General features: G+C 30.2%; 3 protein-coding genes and 1 non-coding gene across 5 annotated transcripts; 2 read left to right on the top strand and 2 right to left on the bottom strand.

The window, feature by feature from the left end:
• The first annotated feature begins 2,130 nt into the window (after window positions 1-2,130).
• Window positions 2,131-4,634, top strand: LOC101492491 (cytochrome P450 716B1-like). Its single transcript, XM_004491311.4, has 4 exons — window positions 2,131-2,780; window positions 3,147-3,585; window positions 3,859-4,046; window positions 4,129-4,634. Exons 1-4 carry the CDS (start codon window positions 2,289-2,291, stop codon window positions 4,429-4,431), a joined length of 1,422 nt encoding a protein of 473 aa, XP_004491368.1. The 5' UTR covers window positions 2,131-2,288; the 3' UTR covers window positions 4,432-4,634.
• A 565-nt stretch (window positions 4,635-5,199) lies between these two features.
• LOC101492149 (uncharacterized) lies at window positions 5,200-9,338 on the bottom strand. Of its 2 annotated transcripts, none has more exons than XM_073365191.1 (7): window positions 8,831-9,338; window positions 7,845-7,985; window positions 7,399-7,764; window positions 6,885-7,130; window positions 6,475-6,567; window positions 6,003-6,203; window positions 5,200-5,798 (listed from the first exon to the last, which is right to left on the bottom strand). In XM_073365191.1, the coding sequence occupies exons 1-7, from the start codon at window positions 9,245-9,247 to the stop codon at window positions 5,583-5,585; spliced, it is 1,680 nt and encodes a 559-aa protein (XP_073221292.1). In that variant the 5' UTR covers window positions 9,248-9,338; the 3' UTR covers window positions 5,200-5,582. The 2 variants fall into 2 exon arrangements, with proteins under 2 accessions (XP_073221292.1, XP_004491367.1); XM_004491310.4 differs by having other exon boundaries at window positions 8,933-9,337.
• Window positions 9,339-12,503: 3,165 nt separating this feature from the next.
• TRNAM-CAU (transfer RNA methionine (anticodon CAU)) lies at window positions 12,504-12,575 on the top strand. The gene has a single exon. It is a non-coding gene; the product is annotated as a tRNA-Met (tRNA).
• Window positions 12,576-13,035: 460 nt separating this feature from the next.
• Window positions 13,036-15,243, bottom strand: LOC101491821 (KIN17-like protein). Its single transcript, XM_004491309.3, has 2 exons — window positions 15,083-15,243; window positions 13,036-14,384 (listed from the first exon to the last, which is right to left on the bottom strand). Exon 2 carries the CDS (start codon window positions 14,366-14,368, stop codon window positions 13,175-13,177), a length of 1,194 nt encoding a protein of 397 aa, XP_004491366.1. The 5' UTR covers window positions 14,369-14,384; window positions 15,083-15,243; the 3' UTR covers window positions 13,036-13,174.
• Window positions 15,244-16,106: the final 863 nt, after the last annotated feature.

The raw sequence follows: 16,106 nt of genomic DNA, 5'->3' as shown, positions 1-16,106 counted from the left end.
CATTATTCTTTAAGCAGTTCCTTTTGTTAGTCGTTTCCTATTTTTCTTAATGAAGCATTGGGGTCATCCTAAATGCAAACACAGACAATGGTTTGTTACACGAATCACAAACCCGGTGAAAATTCCAAACACAATGCATTATGATTTATTACTTGACTATTTTGCAAATTTTCAATTCCTTGTGTTGTATGATTTATTCTACCTTTTATTTGAAATCTGACACAATTTACATTGTCAATATTTAGATTAGGTTCTGACTTGAGAATTAAATTACAGCTAACTTCTTGCATTAGGTGATAATACATACATGTTGGTCTGCTATCTGTGAAACTTGCTGTGTAAAATTTCTATACAATATCTAATACATAACTAGTTTGCATTGTTCTCAATGAGACTAGAAATAGACAATCATCTTCAATGTTTATAGACAGAAGTATTCTTTAATCTTTATTTAGTTTTGTGCCTTCCACTCCCAACTCCCGGTATTCTCACACAAGGGGAACTTAGTCACATGCTTTAGATGCAGAAAGAAGACGACAATAGTAGATTTTTTTTGCATGGTGCTTAATCTCATTTGTCAATAGTGCAAGAACACACATGGATCAAGTAACCTTGTTTTTTTCGTTATGTTAGTTGTTTCTTTCCTTTCCTTATTGTACGAAGAAAAAAAAAGTGATCAAGTAACCGTAAATGGAGTTGACACTTATATTATTTACAAAATGCTCGTAAGTCACAAGAATTCTTATCACAAACTCATCACGACGTACGTGGCTAATTTTAAACAAATCCTATTAATATACTAATTGTCTATGTATGGTTAGTAATGCCTTTTTCATTTTTGCTAGTTTGATGATCTTCATGATTTTTTATTCGATTTTTGAATTCTCCTATTGATAAACTATACCCTTTTGACCTTGTTTATAAGTAAATGCAAATTTAAAAAAAAAATTAACTAAATTTTGTTTATAAATAAGACTAAATAGAATACATGTATTTGATTATGAGCATGTGCTGTGATTCATTGTTCTCTATAGCCAAATAAATTAATCCCGTTAGACAGAGGTTGATATATATCATACTCATTACCAAAGTAACATAATAGATTTGACATGAAAAAAATTATCTCTTTATATAAAATCTTCTCTAAATTACAAAATAAGTTAATGATTTTTTTTCACAAAAATATCCTTGATTAAATAAAGATAATTAAAAGATTAATTAATTTTATCTCTTTTAATAAATAAAGAATAATTTTAAGAAAAGAATGTATATTATTAACATATTTAATATAAAAATTATCTTCTTCAATTCTTATGTATTAACAAAGAGAGTCTAAATAATGTCATAAAAAGATATTGTTCCAGAATGTTAAACTAAGTAATTATTCTTTAAAATATTAAATATCTATTTAAACACATTAAATACACAACTTCCTAGAAGAATTATTATAGACTTGTAAACTCTCTTATGCACTCATTATCATATATGATACACTTGTTAAACTCCCTTATGCAATCATTATCATTTTTAAATAAAAATGAGGCGGCAGCTTCTAATGTCGCCACTGGTTTTAATATGGTTAAGAATATACTCCTTTTGCTGTCTAAGTATTCGTTGAAATTTTCACATACATTTAAAAAAGTGAATTAATTATGTATGTTTTGTGTATTAATATTATTACTATAAAATTGTTTCTTATGTATAAATATATTAAATGTTAATTTTTTACATTTCAAAATAAATTAGTATTTTAAAAAAGTATAATAAAGGTTTGTAGTAATTTGTAGAGAAGCTTATATTTAAGGATAAAGTTATCGATAAAAGCAAAAGAGTATACTCATTTGTATGCTTTGTGATTTCTTCCTCTAGTTATAATTATCATTTGTGAAAATATTTATCCTTAAATATAAATATCCTTTTAAGTTAATAAATGTACTTGGTATTTTTTTTTCAAATATACTTTTTATTAATATTAATAATTCATTTTAAAAAATTAAAAGTCAAAATTAAACATATTCATATACTAAAAATATTTTAACAACATTAATCAATAAAATAAATACATTAAATTTACTATATAATACTCTTCTTAAGACAAAATTATACATGGAACATATATTAGATGACAGAAAGTTTCAAAAATATACACAGCCGGCTTGTTTACATTTGAACACTTCAATCAAGGAATCAAAGAAAAGGATAAATCCTCTTCAAAAAGCATCACACAAAAACACTCTCATGTGATATCACATATTCCAGAACCTGAAAAACAAAGTATTGAAAAAACCATGACAACTTTTCTCCTTGTTTCTCTCCTCTTACTCATCCCAATTCTCTTTCTGCTGAAAAGAACCAAACAATCCAAAAGGGTCCCTCCAGGTTCACTTGGAATACCAATCATTGGTCAAAGTCTTGGACTTTTAAGAGCTATGCGTTCAAACACTGCAGAAAAATTTATTGAAAACAGAATCAACAAGTATGGTCCTATTTCAAAGCTAAGTCTCTTTGGAACACCAACTGTGTTGATTCATGGACAGGCTGCAAATAAGTTTATATTTGCTAATGGTGGTGATAATATTGTTAATCAGCAAACAAAGTCTATTAGGATGATCTTAGGTGATAGGAATTTGATGGAACTGAGTGGCAAAGATCATAGTAGAGTTAGAGGTGCACTTGTATCATTCTTGAAGCCAGAATCTTTGAAACAATATGTTGGAAAAATTGATGATGAAGTTAGGAGACACCTTCAAATGCATTGGGAAGGGAAACAACAGGTCAAGGTATGTTTGTTACATGTCTTGACAAATCAAAAGCTAAGACAAAAAAACATGTTGGTTTTAGTTATGTAAATATACATAAATATAAATTTATGTTAAAGTATATAAGCAAATAGAATTTGTTATAAAGATGATCAAATTGTATGAAGACATATATTTCATTGAGAGGGAAATTGACTTAATTTACTTGAATATGATATTAGAAGTGGTATTGAATTAGTTGGTTGATTGGACTAATTTATATGATTTATGTACAAAATAAATACTTGATTACATGGATTTATAACTTTTGATCACATAGCCTTTTTTTGGTTAAGCAAATGCAAATTGATGTTGGAAAAAATCTTATGCTACTATTTGTTCTGATAGGTATTGCCCCTAATGAAGATTCTCACATTCAACATAATTTGTTCCCTACTATTTGGTCTTGAGAGTGGAAAACAAAGAGATCAATTCCTGAGTTCCTTTCAAGCAATGATTGCAGGAATGTGGTCAGTCCCGATTAATGCGCCCTTCACACGCTACAACCGCAGCCTCAGGGCAAGTGCAAGGATCCAAAACATGTTAAAGGAGATTGTGCAGCAGAAGAAAGTTGAACGCGAGACAAATGGCGCCAGTTCCCGCCAAGACTTAATCAGTTGCTTGCTTAGTATGGTTGAAGATGGCAAACAAGTTTTAACTGAGAAGGAAATAATCCATAATGCTACGCTTGTCATGGTCGCAGGACATGATACATCATCTGTTCTAATCACTTTCATTATCCGGCTCTTGGCTAATGAACCATCTATTTATGCAGCTGTTCTTCAAGGTATGCATAGACTAGTTTGTGCGTGCGCGTGTGAGAGAAGATTATTATTTTTCGCGAAAGCTCATCTGTCAGATAAATCTGACTAGTGATATTTGGCTAGAGGGATAACAACAATTGAAGTTCTAGTTTTATTTTAAATATTATTTTATCTTTTGATTGATAGTGCCTAATAAGCATGGTGTTCATACAAGAATTATTCTATTGAGGATACTTGTAGTGATTCTTCTTGTTGAAAAGTTGAGACAAAGAAATCTGTCTATTTGGTGTTTGCAGAACAGGAAGAGATAGCAAAAGGCAAGATCTTAGGAGAGCCTCTAACATGGGAAGACCTTTCAAAGATGAAGTACACTTGGAGAGTAGCAATGGAAACTCTTAGAAGGTTTCCTCCCATCTTTGGTGGGTTCAGAAAAGCAGCAACAGACATTGAATATAATGGATATATTATACCAAAAGGGTGGCAGGTAAATGAAACTTTAGTGTCTATCATTGATGAATTTCTCTACAAGCAATCTAATTTAACAAAAAACCTTTCTTTTTCTACAGATTTTTTGGGTTACATCAATGACTCACATGGACAACAGCATTTTCCCAGAACCATCAAAGTTTGATCCAAGTAGATTTGAAAACCAAGCATCTATACCACCCTATTGCTTTGTTCCATTTGGAGGTGGAGCGAGAATATGTCCAGGATATGAGTTTGCTAAAGTTGAAATTCTTGTGGCAATTCATTACCTTGTGACAAAGTTCAGTTGGAAGCTACTTTCAGACAATTTCTTCAGCAGGGATCCAATGCCAATACCAACTCAAGGCCTACTGATTGAGCTTTGCTCAAGAAAACTATCTTAGCTCTCATTCAACTACTGCTGGTCCCCATAATAAGATTTTTACTAGAATAATTTTGTTATGTAGATTAGTGTATATTTGTATTAGCTTATTTTGTGTTCAACTTCAGGATAAAGTTTATGATTAAAACTTATGAGGAGGACTTGTTGTAAGGGAACAATAAAGCAAACTCAAACATGAACTAAAATTACATATATCTTTTTCAATATCCATTTGGTATATCCCAAGATATCTCTGCCAACTCAAGGCCTACTAATGTAACAACAAGCTTGATGTGTATGATATATATGCTCTACTAATGTAACAAGTGTTGAAAATATATTACAACATATGTATTTATTGTATAGGATTTGTATTTATTGTTGAGTCTATATAAAATCGATTTCATTGTCTAATTCATACACACAGTTTCACCATGTCTCATTCAACACAATCAAATACATAGCTTGCCTTTAGGGGAAAAGCTATATCATCAAATAACCGCTGGAGATTAATGAGTGAGGCTTGATGTGTCTAAATTTATGGCCATGTCATGTCCACATATTCAATATGATGTCACGATATGTCAGCATCGTGGTTTAAAAATTGGATGACAATTTGACAGAGGAACTAAAATTGTGTAATTTAAAATATGAAAGAACTAAAATTGTGAAATTAAAAATACCTAAACCAAAATTGCACTTTGACAATAATAGAGACTAAAAGTGCAATGTAGCCTCAATAGAAAGCATACAAGATGCAAAGTGAAGTGATCAAAAGCAACCAACATGGTGGAAAAAAAAAAAGATAAGCACAATTTAGTTGCCCACGCCTAGTGATTCAACTCGGCCTGAGTCATTCAAGGGAGAATTCAATCCTATCCCAAATTAAAATTAGGGTCTTATATTACATTGCATGATATACCGAATCCAAGTTGTTCCATCTATGTACATAATCTGCAATCTAGCTAGTAATATAATCCAAATTACATGAATAATCGAATATAAGTTGTGAGAACATATACAATGGTGAATCTGTTGTACTTTTCTATGAAATCAAATGGATATAAACATCAATTGTTCATTTGGAATCACCTAAAGAATCCCAAAATCTATAGGAAGAATTCATCTGGTGAAGCAATCATTCCATGGATAGGAGGAAAGAATCGAAGACTACTAGCAACTCTTGGTTCTGGAGTACTTTGTGGGAAGAGATGGGCACCTTTCATTCATGTGAGGATATGGTTGCATGGTGTTGTAACCAGGTAACTCCATTCGATACTTGCCTTTAATTTGACAATAAGGAAGCTTAACCGTGTCTCCATCGTTGCACCATGTTGGCAAGCGACTAGCATTGTTCTCAAAAAAATTGAGAATGTAAGCATCTTTTATCTGCATTTATTGCACAAAAGCAAGTCCATAAAAACCTCTCGTCAAGAAAATTCTATAAAAAAATATTTCATTAACTGATGAAGTTATAAACAAGATAACAAATTATATATGCTCAATGGTTCCTATAAATTTTGTGTAGGATAAAATTTACAATAATATTGCATCCAAAACATAGAAACCAGACTCTCAGACAAACGAACTCACCGTAAACTCTGTCACTTGGATAGAACTAGCAATTGGATCAAACAATCCTGCCGCCTTGTACATTGCAAGTATAAAAGCAACACAAGAAGTTGATTTGCCATCACTGTAGAGCCAGTCATCCTGTTCTGGAATCGTCAGTAGTTCATCAAAAGATGATCCACGCCTTTCGACTTCTACTAAAACTTCTGAAAGATCGAGTCCCTGCAGAAAGTAGAAACACAAAAAGGATATATGGTTTACTTAAAGCAGTTACATGTAATATATCAAGATCGCAAAATACTATACTAGATTATAACATTATATACATAGGAGTTCCATGTGCTGATAGATCGCTGATCTGTGCAGTAGATCACTTCACAAGCATTTTATGAGTTATATTAGAAAAATGAAGGCACGTTCAATATTATTGTCAAAAGTAAAAAAGTGTTTATTATTGGAGAAAGAGACAAGTAAAGTAAAGGTTGCAGAATACTTTAGTTCCAAGTCGTTTGTTCAAGGCTTCATTCCACATATTTGCAGCATATTCAGGTTGGAGTTGACTCCAAATTGTCATAACACAAGCAACCTGAAAAGCAATCACGTAAATGCAAAACTTCATAAAATCAACAAGCTATGTAGCATGTGACTTAAACATGCAAAAGACAAAGAAAGAATTTTAAACTTATTCACCACTTTTTTAAAGTGAATGAGTTTTTTCTTGGATAGAAATGGTCTTCTAGGGTGGAAAACAAGAAAATATAACTTATTCATGTTATTGTTAGAAAAGGAAAGTAAAAAATGCTCAAGCTTGGAATTTAGAGAGCAAAAAACTTGAGATTGTTGCATCCAATGCTAACACAAATTAACAGAAAATTTAAAAAGAACAGGTGATTAAATTCATACCACATTAGCATCCAAGGGGGGTGGATAGTTCCCACTTAAAGTGTCTATCCAACTGAAAATCATGTTATGGTAACCATATGGCTGCCCATCCATACTCAGTGCATACTCCCATGCAGCAGTCTCGTTAAACCTGGCACGCATGTCAGGGTTTAAAGGTAGAAGTGCAATATGGGGATTGGAATCATCTTTATTCAGCTCAAATTCCCACCACTCATCCCACGGAATCATAGCAATTATATCTTCTCCCTGCAAACAAAAGAGAGAGAAAGAAATTTAACACTAGTGCACTCGAAATTATGTTGCATAGTTCACCAAGGTTGTTAAACACGAGAGTCTATGTCAACTTATGAAATATCCGCAGGCTCGACTCATACACTCAAGAGTTGTTTACTTAATATGAAAATAATGTTTAAGACAACCATCCTAATATCTAAATAAAATTAAATAGGCGTGAAGTAAATATTCAACATTCTATGTAATATACAATAGATAAAATGCAACTAAAATATTTTACCTTTTCATTTTCATGACCTGACTCTCCAACCCAAAGCTTTCCATCTGAATCTCTTAAGCAAACAGCAGTGTGACCAGCATACGCTCCACTAACCCATTTCTCTAGACTCTCAAAAGCACCCCAGCGACCTCGAATTTTTGATATGGCAAGGAAATCTCCAGAGTGGATGTCATCAACAGTGATATTTGTAACCCAAGGCTGAGGACGTTCTTCAAAAGAGGCTCCCATATGTTTCTCCAAAAACCCGATATTTGACTTCTCGCCCCATCCGGTATTTGTAAATAAAGGGAAGACCTCCCAAAGTGCTTGAAGGGTCCCCAACATCCCAGATTTCATGAGGAAAATCGACATCCCGTGATTTTTTACCTGATTGCAGAAAGGGTTAGGATCACTAAAAGAAAAATGTGTGTTTCAACTTTCAACACAAAAGAAAGACGGCCACTTACATACTCATACTCAGCCCTCCCTTCCCATTCATCGATCTCCAATGTATGTTCACGGGCCAGAAAATAATAATCCCATGTTACGCGATATGGGGTAGCAAAAATGTAGATATCTAAACACGTCCAGCTATGAGCATTGCTAACCTAGATCAGCACATAGATAATAATCAATCAGTTTCCTTTGAATTCAAAAAACCAATGTTTACAGAGTGAGAGGGAGAGGGGATACAATTATAGAACTGCATAGTGCATACTCTAATACCGACTTATACAAAACACTGCATGCCATTAAATCCAGTGAACTTGACCTTCTCCAATGTAATATACTCTAGAGCTTTAATTGCCTTACCCTTGGGTCGGCTTTTCTAGGTGACCACTAAAGGTAGGTTTTTGAACCTTTCAAATGACAATTTTTGGTCTAGCAAAAATCCACCAAACACAATATTGTCAATTGCGGATCGCGGAAAGTTGCTGTTTGTTCAGATTTTGCTATGTTATAGTACTATATAGTGATGTTATTTGACAAAACTTCGTACTAAATAGCGTATTGCAGAAAAATAACAATTTGTGCAAATTCCAGTACCCTATAGCCTATAGCCACTAGTTGACCACAACCACACTTATCACACTACTACAAAATAATCAAATATTACTTACTCAAATATTATGTGGATAAACTATATATATAATATTAAACTCTGATTATTTGATTATTTAAGCATCCTAATATTAAGAAAATAATGTTACACACACCAACTCCCCTAAGGAATCATTATATAAGTAAAAAAAAAAACTACAAAATATACCATGATTCACAAATATGACAAATATCTTTTCATGCTTCATGCCTTTCAGAGAATTAAATATCTCTCAGACCCATAACAGCACTAAACAATATTAGTTTAATTAGTTATTCATCTTCATACTAATTAGCTCAATCAATAAACAAAACTTCAATCCAACAAGTCCTAAGATAAAAAAATACATACCTCATAAACGCAGTGGTAGGTCGGAACAAAATTAAAGAAAAATAACAGCGACCCAGATTTGAAAAACACAAAATAAAGCCATAAGAGTAAGAAAAAAGCGACCTTTAAGTGAAGGGTACCACCACCAAATTGAGAACCAGTTTTATTATGAAAAACAATCCAAGCTTTGTTGTTGTAAAAGCAAGCACCTTTCCAATCGAAGGTGTTGTCTGGAGAAGAAGCAGCACCGACGAAGACAGGTAGAAGATCAACAGCGGTATGAAGGGAGTTGAGAATTGGCCACGAAATTTGTTTGGGCAAAAGAGGAAGCAAGTCTCGAGGGTGAAATGGGGATTTCAAGGGTGAAAGTTGAAGGCACGTGAGGAACAAGAGGAACGTGAGGAACCATGTTGCTACCTTCGAAGAAGAAGAAGCCATAGAAGAGAAAGAAAGGAGAAGTGGCAAAATGAAACTCTTTTCAATATTTCAGTTTTCGGTATCTATGGTGTTGCTGTATGGGAGAATCAACAACCTATAATCATTTCTTTCTTTTATTTATTTATTTTTTTTTTAACTTTTCTTCACACCACACACAATGTCAATGATACTAATTTTTGTATTTATTAATTTTTGTGCTTTTTTTATTTAAATAATTTTTTTTAAGCTACTAAAATAATCTAGTTGAAAAATATATACTAAAATCTCTCGGTTGAGATGCGACTATTTACAGGATTTTAATTTTTTTATTTTAATTATTGAATAATCATTAATTTAATAAATTAAAAATATTTAAAAAAACCAAATTCTATTAATAAAATATAGACTTAATTGCAGTTTTAGTCCTCTATTTTAGTTGAATTACGAAAGTAAACCCTCTATTTTATTTATTTTCAGTTTTTGTCTCTCAAACAGAATTTTAGTCAAAAATTTAATAAAATATCATTTTTTAAGCCACATCATACCATTTATGCTCATAAATTTCAGCTACAATTGTTGTACCATGAGATTTTTGAGACATATTGTAGCTTAAATAAGTGCAAAAAATTAATATTTCATCAAGTTTTTGACTAAAATTTTGTTTAAGAGACCAAAATCATGGAGAAACAAAATAAGGAAACTACTTTCGTGATTTAGTTAAAATAAAAGGACCAAAACTACAATTAAGCCTAAAATATATCAAATTAAAAAAAAAATGAATGTTGTTGAGTAAACGTTTCAAATATATTCTTTTAACAACGACCTTAGATATATTTGTATTATTTTAAAAAAAAATTAATTCTATTTTGTTAACAAAAATATTAAATTGAAGAGAAAAAAATATATAATAGGGTTGAATAAATGTACCAAAATAAGTAACATGTTATATTATTTTATTTCGCATATTTTGTAAATAAATTAGCTATTTAATTTTAGTTTGTTATCAACTCTCTTTTGTTATTTTTTTGAATCTAATAAATAATAATAATAAAATAAATTATATTAATAAAATTAAACTTCTATAAAATCTCATCAGAAAAACTAGGAGGAAGTTGTTAAGATAACTACAAAATAGAATAAAGTTGTTAAATAATATAACACATCATATGTTTTTCAATCACAATTTTTTTATTTAATTTAATATATTTTATTTAATTTAAAAAATAAAAATTCTTTCAAATTTTATGACGGAGATACAGTTAAAAAATTGAATATTTTAATATATATTTTTTAATACAGATGTTTTAATGATTTAAAAAATATTTAAATAAAAAATCAACGTTGTTGTTGGAATCCTACTGATTTTATTTTTACTTTTTTGTTGTTAAAATAGTGTAGTGATAAGACTCACCCATTTTAAATATGAATAACACAAATTTACTTTTATTCACGTAATAACACTATTTTATTGTTAATTTAAACGGATTTTATTATGCATTTTTAAATTATGTTATCGATTATGTAAACTCTGTGTACTGTTGATATAATATCTGTTACTGAAATGTTGCTAATTATGCTTTGTAGAATGTTTTTAATTTGATCTCCAAAATACGAATATTTCAGTTTAATATCTGAGTCTACAAAAAATATTTATTAAATTCATCATCTTTAAACGCAAGTAACTAAACATCAGCGATTAGTTGAACAAATATAGATTTCATAAATATCTTCATTTTTTACAAAAATTATTCAATTCAATTAATAAAATGAAATAGCAATCACCGTGCCAATTAAATCAAAATTATTGCTATTGCTATTTCATGAGTGTTATCTGCACACAAAGTTTAGGCATCGTAAGAGATTCAAATATTTTGCATATTTTTTTTGTATTTTTCTATCATTATATTGGACTTCCTTATATAACAAGGCTTATATGTGACAATGACATTTATAATAAAACAATGTATATCATATTATAAGTGTCACTGTCGCAATATTGCATTAATATATTATTTTTTTTGTCTGTGAAATTTACTTCAAATATCTTTATTTTAATATTGACTACACCCATAGTTAAATGCTTTGTCATAAACTATTATAATTTTGATTTTCAACTATTTATTATCGGTACACAAACATTTAAGTTGATTATCACGTACATCTATTCATAAATAACTATATAAATATTTTATTATTGGTACACAAATATTTAAGTTGACTATCACGTACATCTATTTATAAATAACTATATAAACATTTGATAACATGTTTTAAAAACAGTGTAACAAAGTGATATCATTATAAAATGTGATTAAACTATGTAAAACTTGAGAATATGTTTAAGAAAATAATATAACAATGATATCATTATAAAATGTAATTAAACGTTTGTGTAAAACTTTTACATCATATTTGTATAATAATCTAAATTAATAATATAGTGACAAATATTTGGCACCCTTATTTTTTATCAAATAAATATTTGCAACCTTCTACTAAGAGTGATGTTACTTGATTGGACCTATCTTTAGATCCACTTGATTGAGCTTAGATTTGGATCCACTATGGTAACATAATTTTCACTTCTCAATGCAACATAATTTTCACTTTTCAATGCATTGTCCCTATAATTTACAAAAACTAAAAATTGAACTTTCTGACAAAATTTAAGTTCACGCCGCGATTTTCACAAAATCCAAAATACTCTTAACACTTTCATTATCTTTTTCCATTCCTTCCTTGCTTTAATTATTGTTACATTTAGTAGAGTGTTTATAGATATAGATTAACCCAATCAAGTTAATATACCAATTCAAATAACCCGAAATGGTTTGGTATGAAATTTATCATCTTAAACTCAAGAATCCTCAATCTCTATCCGTTGAAATAAAGTTATAAATTTATTATTTTGTAAATATAGTTAAATTTTTATGTGTTAGAATTTAAAAGTATCTCAGTTTAGTTCTTATAATTTTGTAAAATTTAGTTTAACTGTCAATATTTTTGTGACATAAATGTCATTTCATTATTATAATTTTTAGTTTTAAAATTATGTTATAGTTGATGATGATACACGAATATATCTAATGTTTGATGATGATACACGACTATTCTCAAGTGTTGACATTTGTTACTTCAGCTTTGTTAAATCCGAATGGTTTCCATTGGATTATTATTATTATTAATTGCCAAATAGTTAGTCAAAAGAATTAATATAGCCAAAACACCAATATCATAGGTAAGTACATATATATAATTTGAATAATTTTTTCAACAAATCAGAGTGGCGCAGCGGAAGCGTGGTGGGCCCATAACCCACAGGTCCCTGGATCGAAACCAGGCTCTGATAAAAGCAATTATTTTATTTACTATGTACAAAAGTTTTCTCAATAAGTTTTTCAAAATGCTTATTTACTTATTGAATAAATGGATTACAATCTTATTTGCCCGAACCAATTCTGTCTATTTGATGAGTTTTATATTTTTTGGTTAGAAAAAACTGCATCTGATATTCAAACATGTAACATGAACACATATTTTTAAAGTTTAAGCCTTTAGATAAAAATATGTGTAACAATTAAAATTAGATGTAAGCCATACATCTAATAAATTCAACACTTAAAATTATAAGAACACGGTTTATTCAGTCAAAATAAAAAAGAACATTGATCACCACTTCTAATTTTTTTTGGACAAAAATAAGAACTCTATTTTGTGTTCAACAGTAAATTTCAGAAAAGCTGATTACTAAATTCACTCCAACATGTTACCATAGTACTCAAAATCACCATCCTTTTCTGCTATAAAGATGAAAAGATAATCGCCATGATTTGATTTATGTTATAAAGATGACATTAGAGTCTAGAGCTTCTGCGTAATACATAACAACAAGCTTTCCAAATCCTGCAACTAAACAGAATCACTAAATTAAAATTTCAGTCATTGTCATTAAGCGGCTTTACAAATGTCCTCATATTCCACGGCTTTTAGTACCCTGCCATCATAGGGTCCTTTTTCTATCTGCACCTTAGCACAAAAATGATCTGTATCCACCCCCAGAAGCTTTGCAAGTGATCCACGATATGCCCCATTGACTACTTTTACGCGGCCCCCAACCTGTGGAATCACAGTTTCAAGCTCTTCCTGATCAACTCTTAGCACATGCTTGCTTTCTAGCATTTCTATTTCCCCTACATACTTGTCAATCACCTTTCTCACAACACCCTTTTGCTTGTAGTACCCTTTCTCTGCCAACACTTTGCTCATAACCTTAACAACAATTCCCTCATGTAACCAATAATCCTTCCTGTTTATTTTTTCCTTTTTCCTCTCTTCCTCCCTGATCATTTCTTCCAATGTTGATTTTCCACCACCACTTTCTTTCCTCTTCAGATCGTTTCTAGGATTCCTTTCCTCATATTTCTCTTCCTCAACCTCATCAAAGACCATCACCGATGCCTCACCTTTTTCCTTAGTCATAGGTCTAGCAGATGACCCAAGAGAAAATCCTATCTTAACTCCATCTTCTACATTTAGCTCCCTCGGAGGCTCAACCTGTGAGGGCTGATCAGACTCGGGATTAGATAGCTGCATCAATTGCTCAGCCCTTTCAATCTGTTTCATGATCTCCTTCTCTTGCTTTTCTTCATCTACCAAATCTGCCTTGACTCTCTTATTCTTCATCCTCTCCTTGAAAAGTGTTTCTGAATCTCTATCTATGTAAGTAATGAACCATCCCTTGGGTGTTTCTTCAACCTTACACTTTCCAGTTCGACCCAAGTGCTTAACAAACTCAGTAAGTGTAGCCCACTGCGTGGAGTTCATATGAACGTGGTTTCTATCATTTATGTATTCATTATAAACTACAGTTGCAGCCACACGGCTGAAACGATGGCTGCGCTTCATATGCTCAAGAAAAGTTGTCTCAAACTCTTCGGTATAGCCCTCAATTATGCGGGTTGGATTTTGTCCAAAAATTTGCATTTGACGCTGGTGTCCTTCACTCATGCAATGGCATTTAAACCCATTCTCATCACGACACTGCTTCTGGCACATCTGACAATACCACCGAAGTTTCTGCAGTCCTTTTGCTTTAATTCTGTTGGCAATTGCCTTAGGTGTGAGAAAGTCATTTTTCCCCATTGAGAATCTGGATCAACTGTTTCAGATCAAACAAAACATTGTTAGCAATCGTTCCCAATGCTTCCTTCCTTCAATACTACTGAGATTATGTTAAAAATATAGACATAGTAACACATACAGAGCAAAAACAACATTGGAGAAACAACTTAAATTCTTGAAACATTAGAGCAAGCCAAGAAGCAACAAATATATTCTTTCTTCAACCTTTGACTTCCATGCATATATCAGTATATATTCCATTACTTTCGGTATATGTTCCATTGACATTATCATCAAAGTTTAGCAGTACTTCCTACTACACAGAACTAAAATTATGAACATTTGTTTATTCTTTCAGCATGTACAGTATGGTTTCCCAAAGGATTTATAAATTATCTTCCTTAATCTACTACTCTTTCTCTAAAAAAAACAAGACAACATCATCAACAGAAACAACATTGCAACAATTAAAATTTATAATGCATTAGAACATGAAGCAATAGTACTTTGAAGCGAGCATCTAAGAGCTACTAACACTTGAATCAATACAATATAATGTAAATATATGAACGTATACATTTGGTTGTGCACATGAGTGATAGTTAAAATGACAATACAAAAATTTCAGAAATGAGAAGAAATTAAAATCAAGACAAAAACAATAGAAACAATGAATGAACCGTTGAAGCTAGAAGCAATGAAGACAGCAATTTCAGAACAGAAAAGAGATTATACCTTCACGACTGGAACGACGGCGCGATTGTGGAAACCCTAAATCGTGAAACCTTTCTGAATTAGTTTTGGTATTATTGAAATTAAAATTTAAGGGGAGTAATTGTTACGAAGCAAATGATTCGTAGCTGAACAAGAATCCTGCAACCTCTCGGTGAAGGAGATTTTTTAGATTGATCGATGAATAGAGGGAGATTAAAGCAAGGATTTTTAAAAAGTTTAGAGAAATAATCAAAGTTATTGGTTTATTTCACACAAAAATTATAAGTTATTGATTTTTCTTTTAAATTAACTTATAATATTTTAAATTTATAAATAATTAAAAAACAAAAAAAAATTAAATAAGTAATATAATTATTTATATTTAAAAAATTAATTGACACTATTAATTGATGAAATAAAATTATATTTATTTTAAAAATTAAATTAATATTCTTATTTTTATAATTTTGAACAATAATTTCATTCTTCAATATTCTAATTTCAATAGATTTTTAATTTATTATATTATATAAAATGACAAAATTACCATTGTGATAAAATAGTACATATTTTTTAACATTAATTATTAATATTTTATTTTTAAATTTAATATTAAATTTTATTATTCTACTTTTTATTATATTTCTATTTTTATATTTTATAAGAGTGATTGTGCAAAGTATTTTTCTTCATCTTATTCTATTGATTTTAACTCAATTCCTAATTATAATATAAATTTTTAAAAAGTATGTAGAATATGATAAGATTTAATATTAATTTATTATATAATGCTGATTTATTTAAGACATCATATGATAATTTGTATGAGTGTTTCTTATCCTAATCATTAAATATATCATTCGAATATTTTAATTATTTTCAAATTCAAATGAAAAATAATAATTTAATATGTCCACTATTTATATAACATTAATTTACTTATTTTAAAAAAGTATTATAAAATAATGATCACTTTCAAATTTTAAGGTGATATGAATTAAATATTCCAATTATACATCTAACTAATACTATATACATCTTTACT

Source organism: Cicer arietinum, chromosome 2 (genome assembly GCF_000331145.2).
Source record: "Cicer arietinum cultivar CDC Frontier isolate Library 1 chromosome 2, Cicar.CDCFrontier_v2.0, whole genome shotgun sequence".
Lineage (NCBI taxonomy): Eukaryota > Viridiplantae > Streptophyta > Magnoliopsida > Fabales > Fabaceae > Cicer > Cicer arietinum.
Note: the sequence above shows the minus strand (reverse complement) of the source record. Positions and strands in the feature narration are given on the sequence as shown.

Coding starts and splice junctions, on each gene's coding strand:
- LOC101492491 (XM_004491311.4), top strand. CDS start 2,289: ATGACAACTTTTCTCCTTGTTTCTCTCCTCTTACTCATCCCAATTCTC. Junction 3,586..3,858: donor TTATGCAGCTGTTCTTCAAG/GTATGCATAGAC, acceptor TGGTGTTTGCAG/AACAGGAAGAGATAGCAAAA. Junction 4,047..4,128: donor TTATACCAAAAGGGTGGCAG/GTAAATGAAACT, acceptor CTTTTTCTACAG/ATTTTTTGGGTTACATCAAT.
- LOC101491821 (XM_004491309.3), bottom strand. CDS start 14,368: ATGGGGAAAAATGACTTTCTCACACCTAAGGCAATTGCCAACAGAATT.
- LOC101492149 (XM_073365191.1), bottom strand. CDS start 9,247: ATGGCTTCTTCTTCTTCGAAGGTAGCAACATGGTTCCTCACGTTCCTC. Junction 6,568..6,884: donor CCCCCTTGGATGCTAATGTG/GTATGAATTTAA, acceptor ATTGCTTTTCAG/GTTGCTTGTGTTATGACAAT. Junction 5,799..6,002: donor TCCAAGTGACAGAGTTTACG/GTGAGTTCGTTT, acceptor CAATAAATGCAG/ATAAAAGATGCTTACATTCT.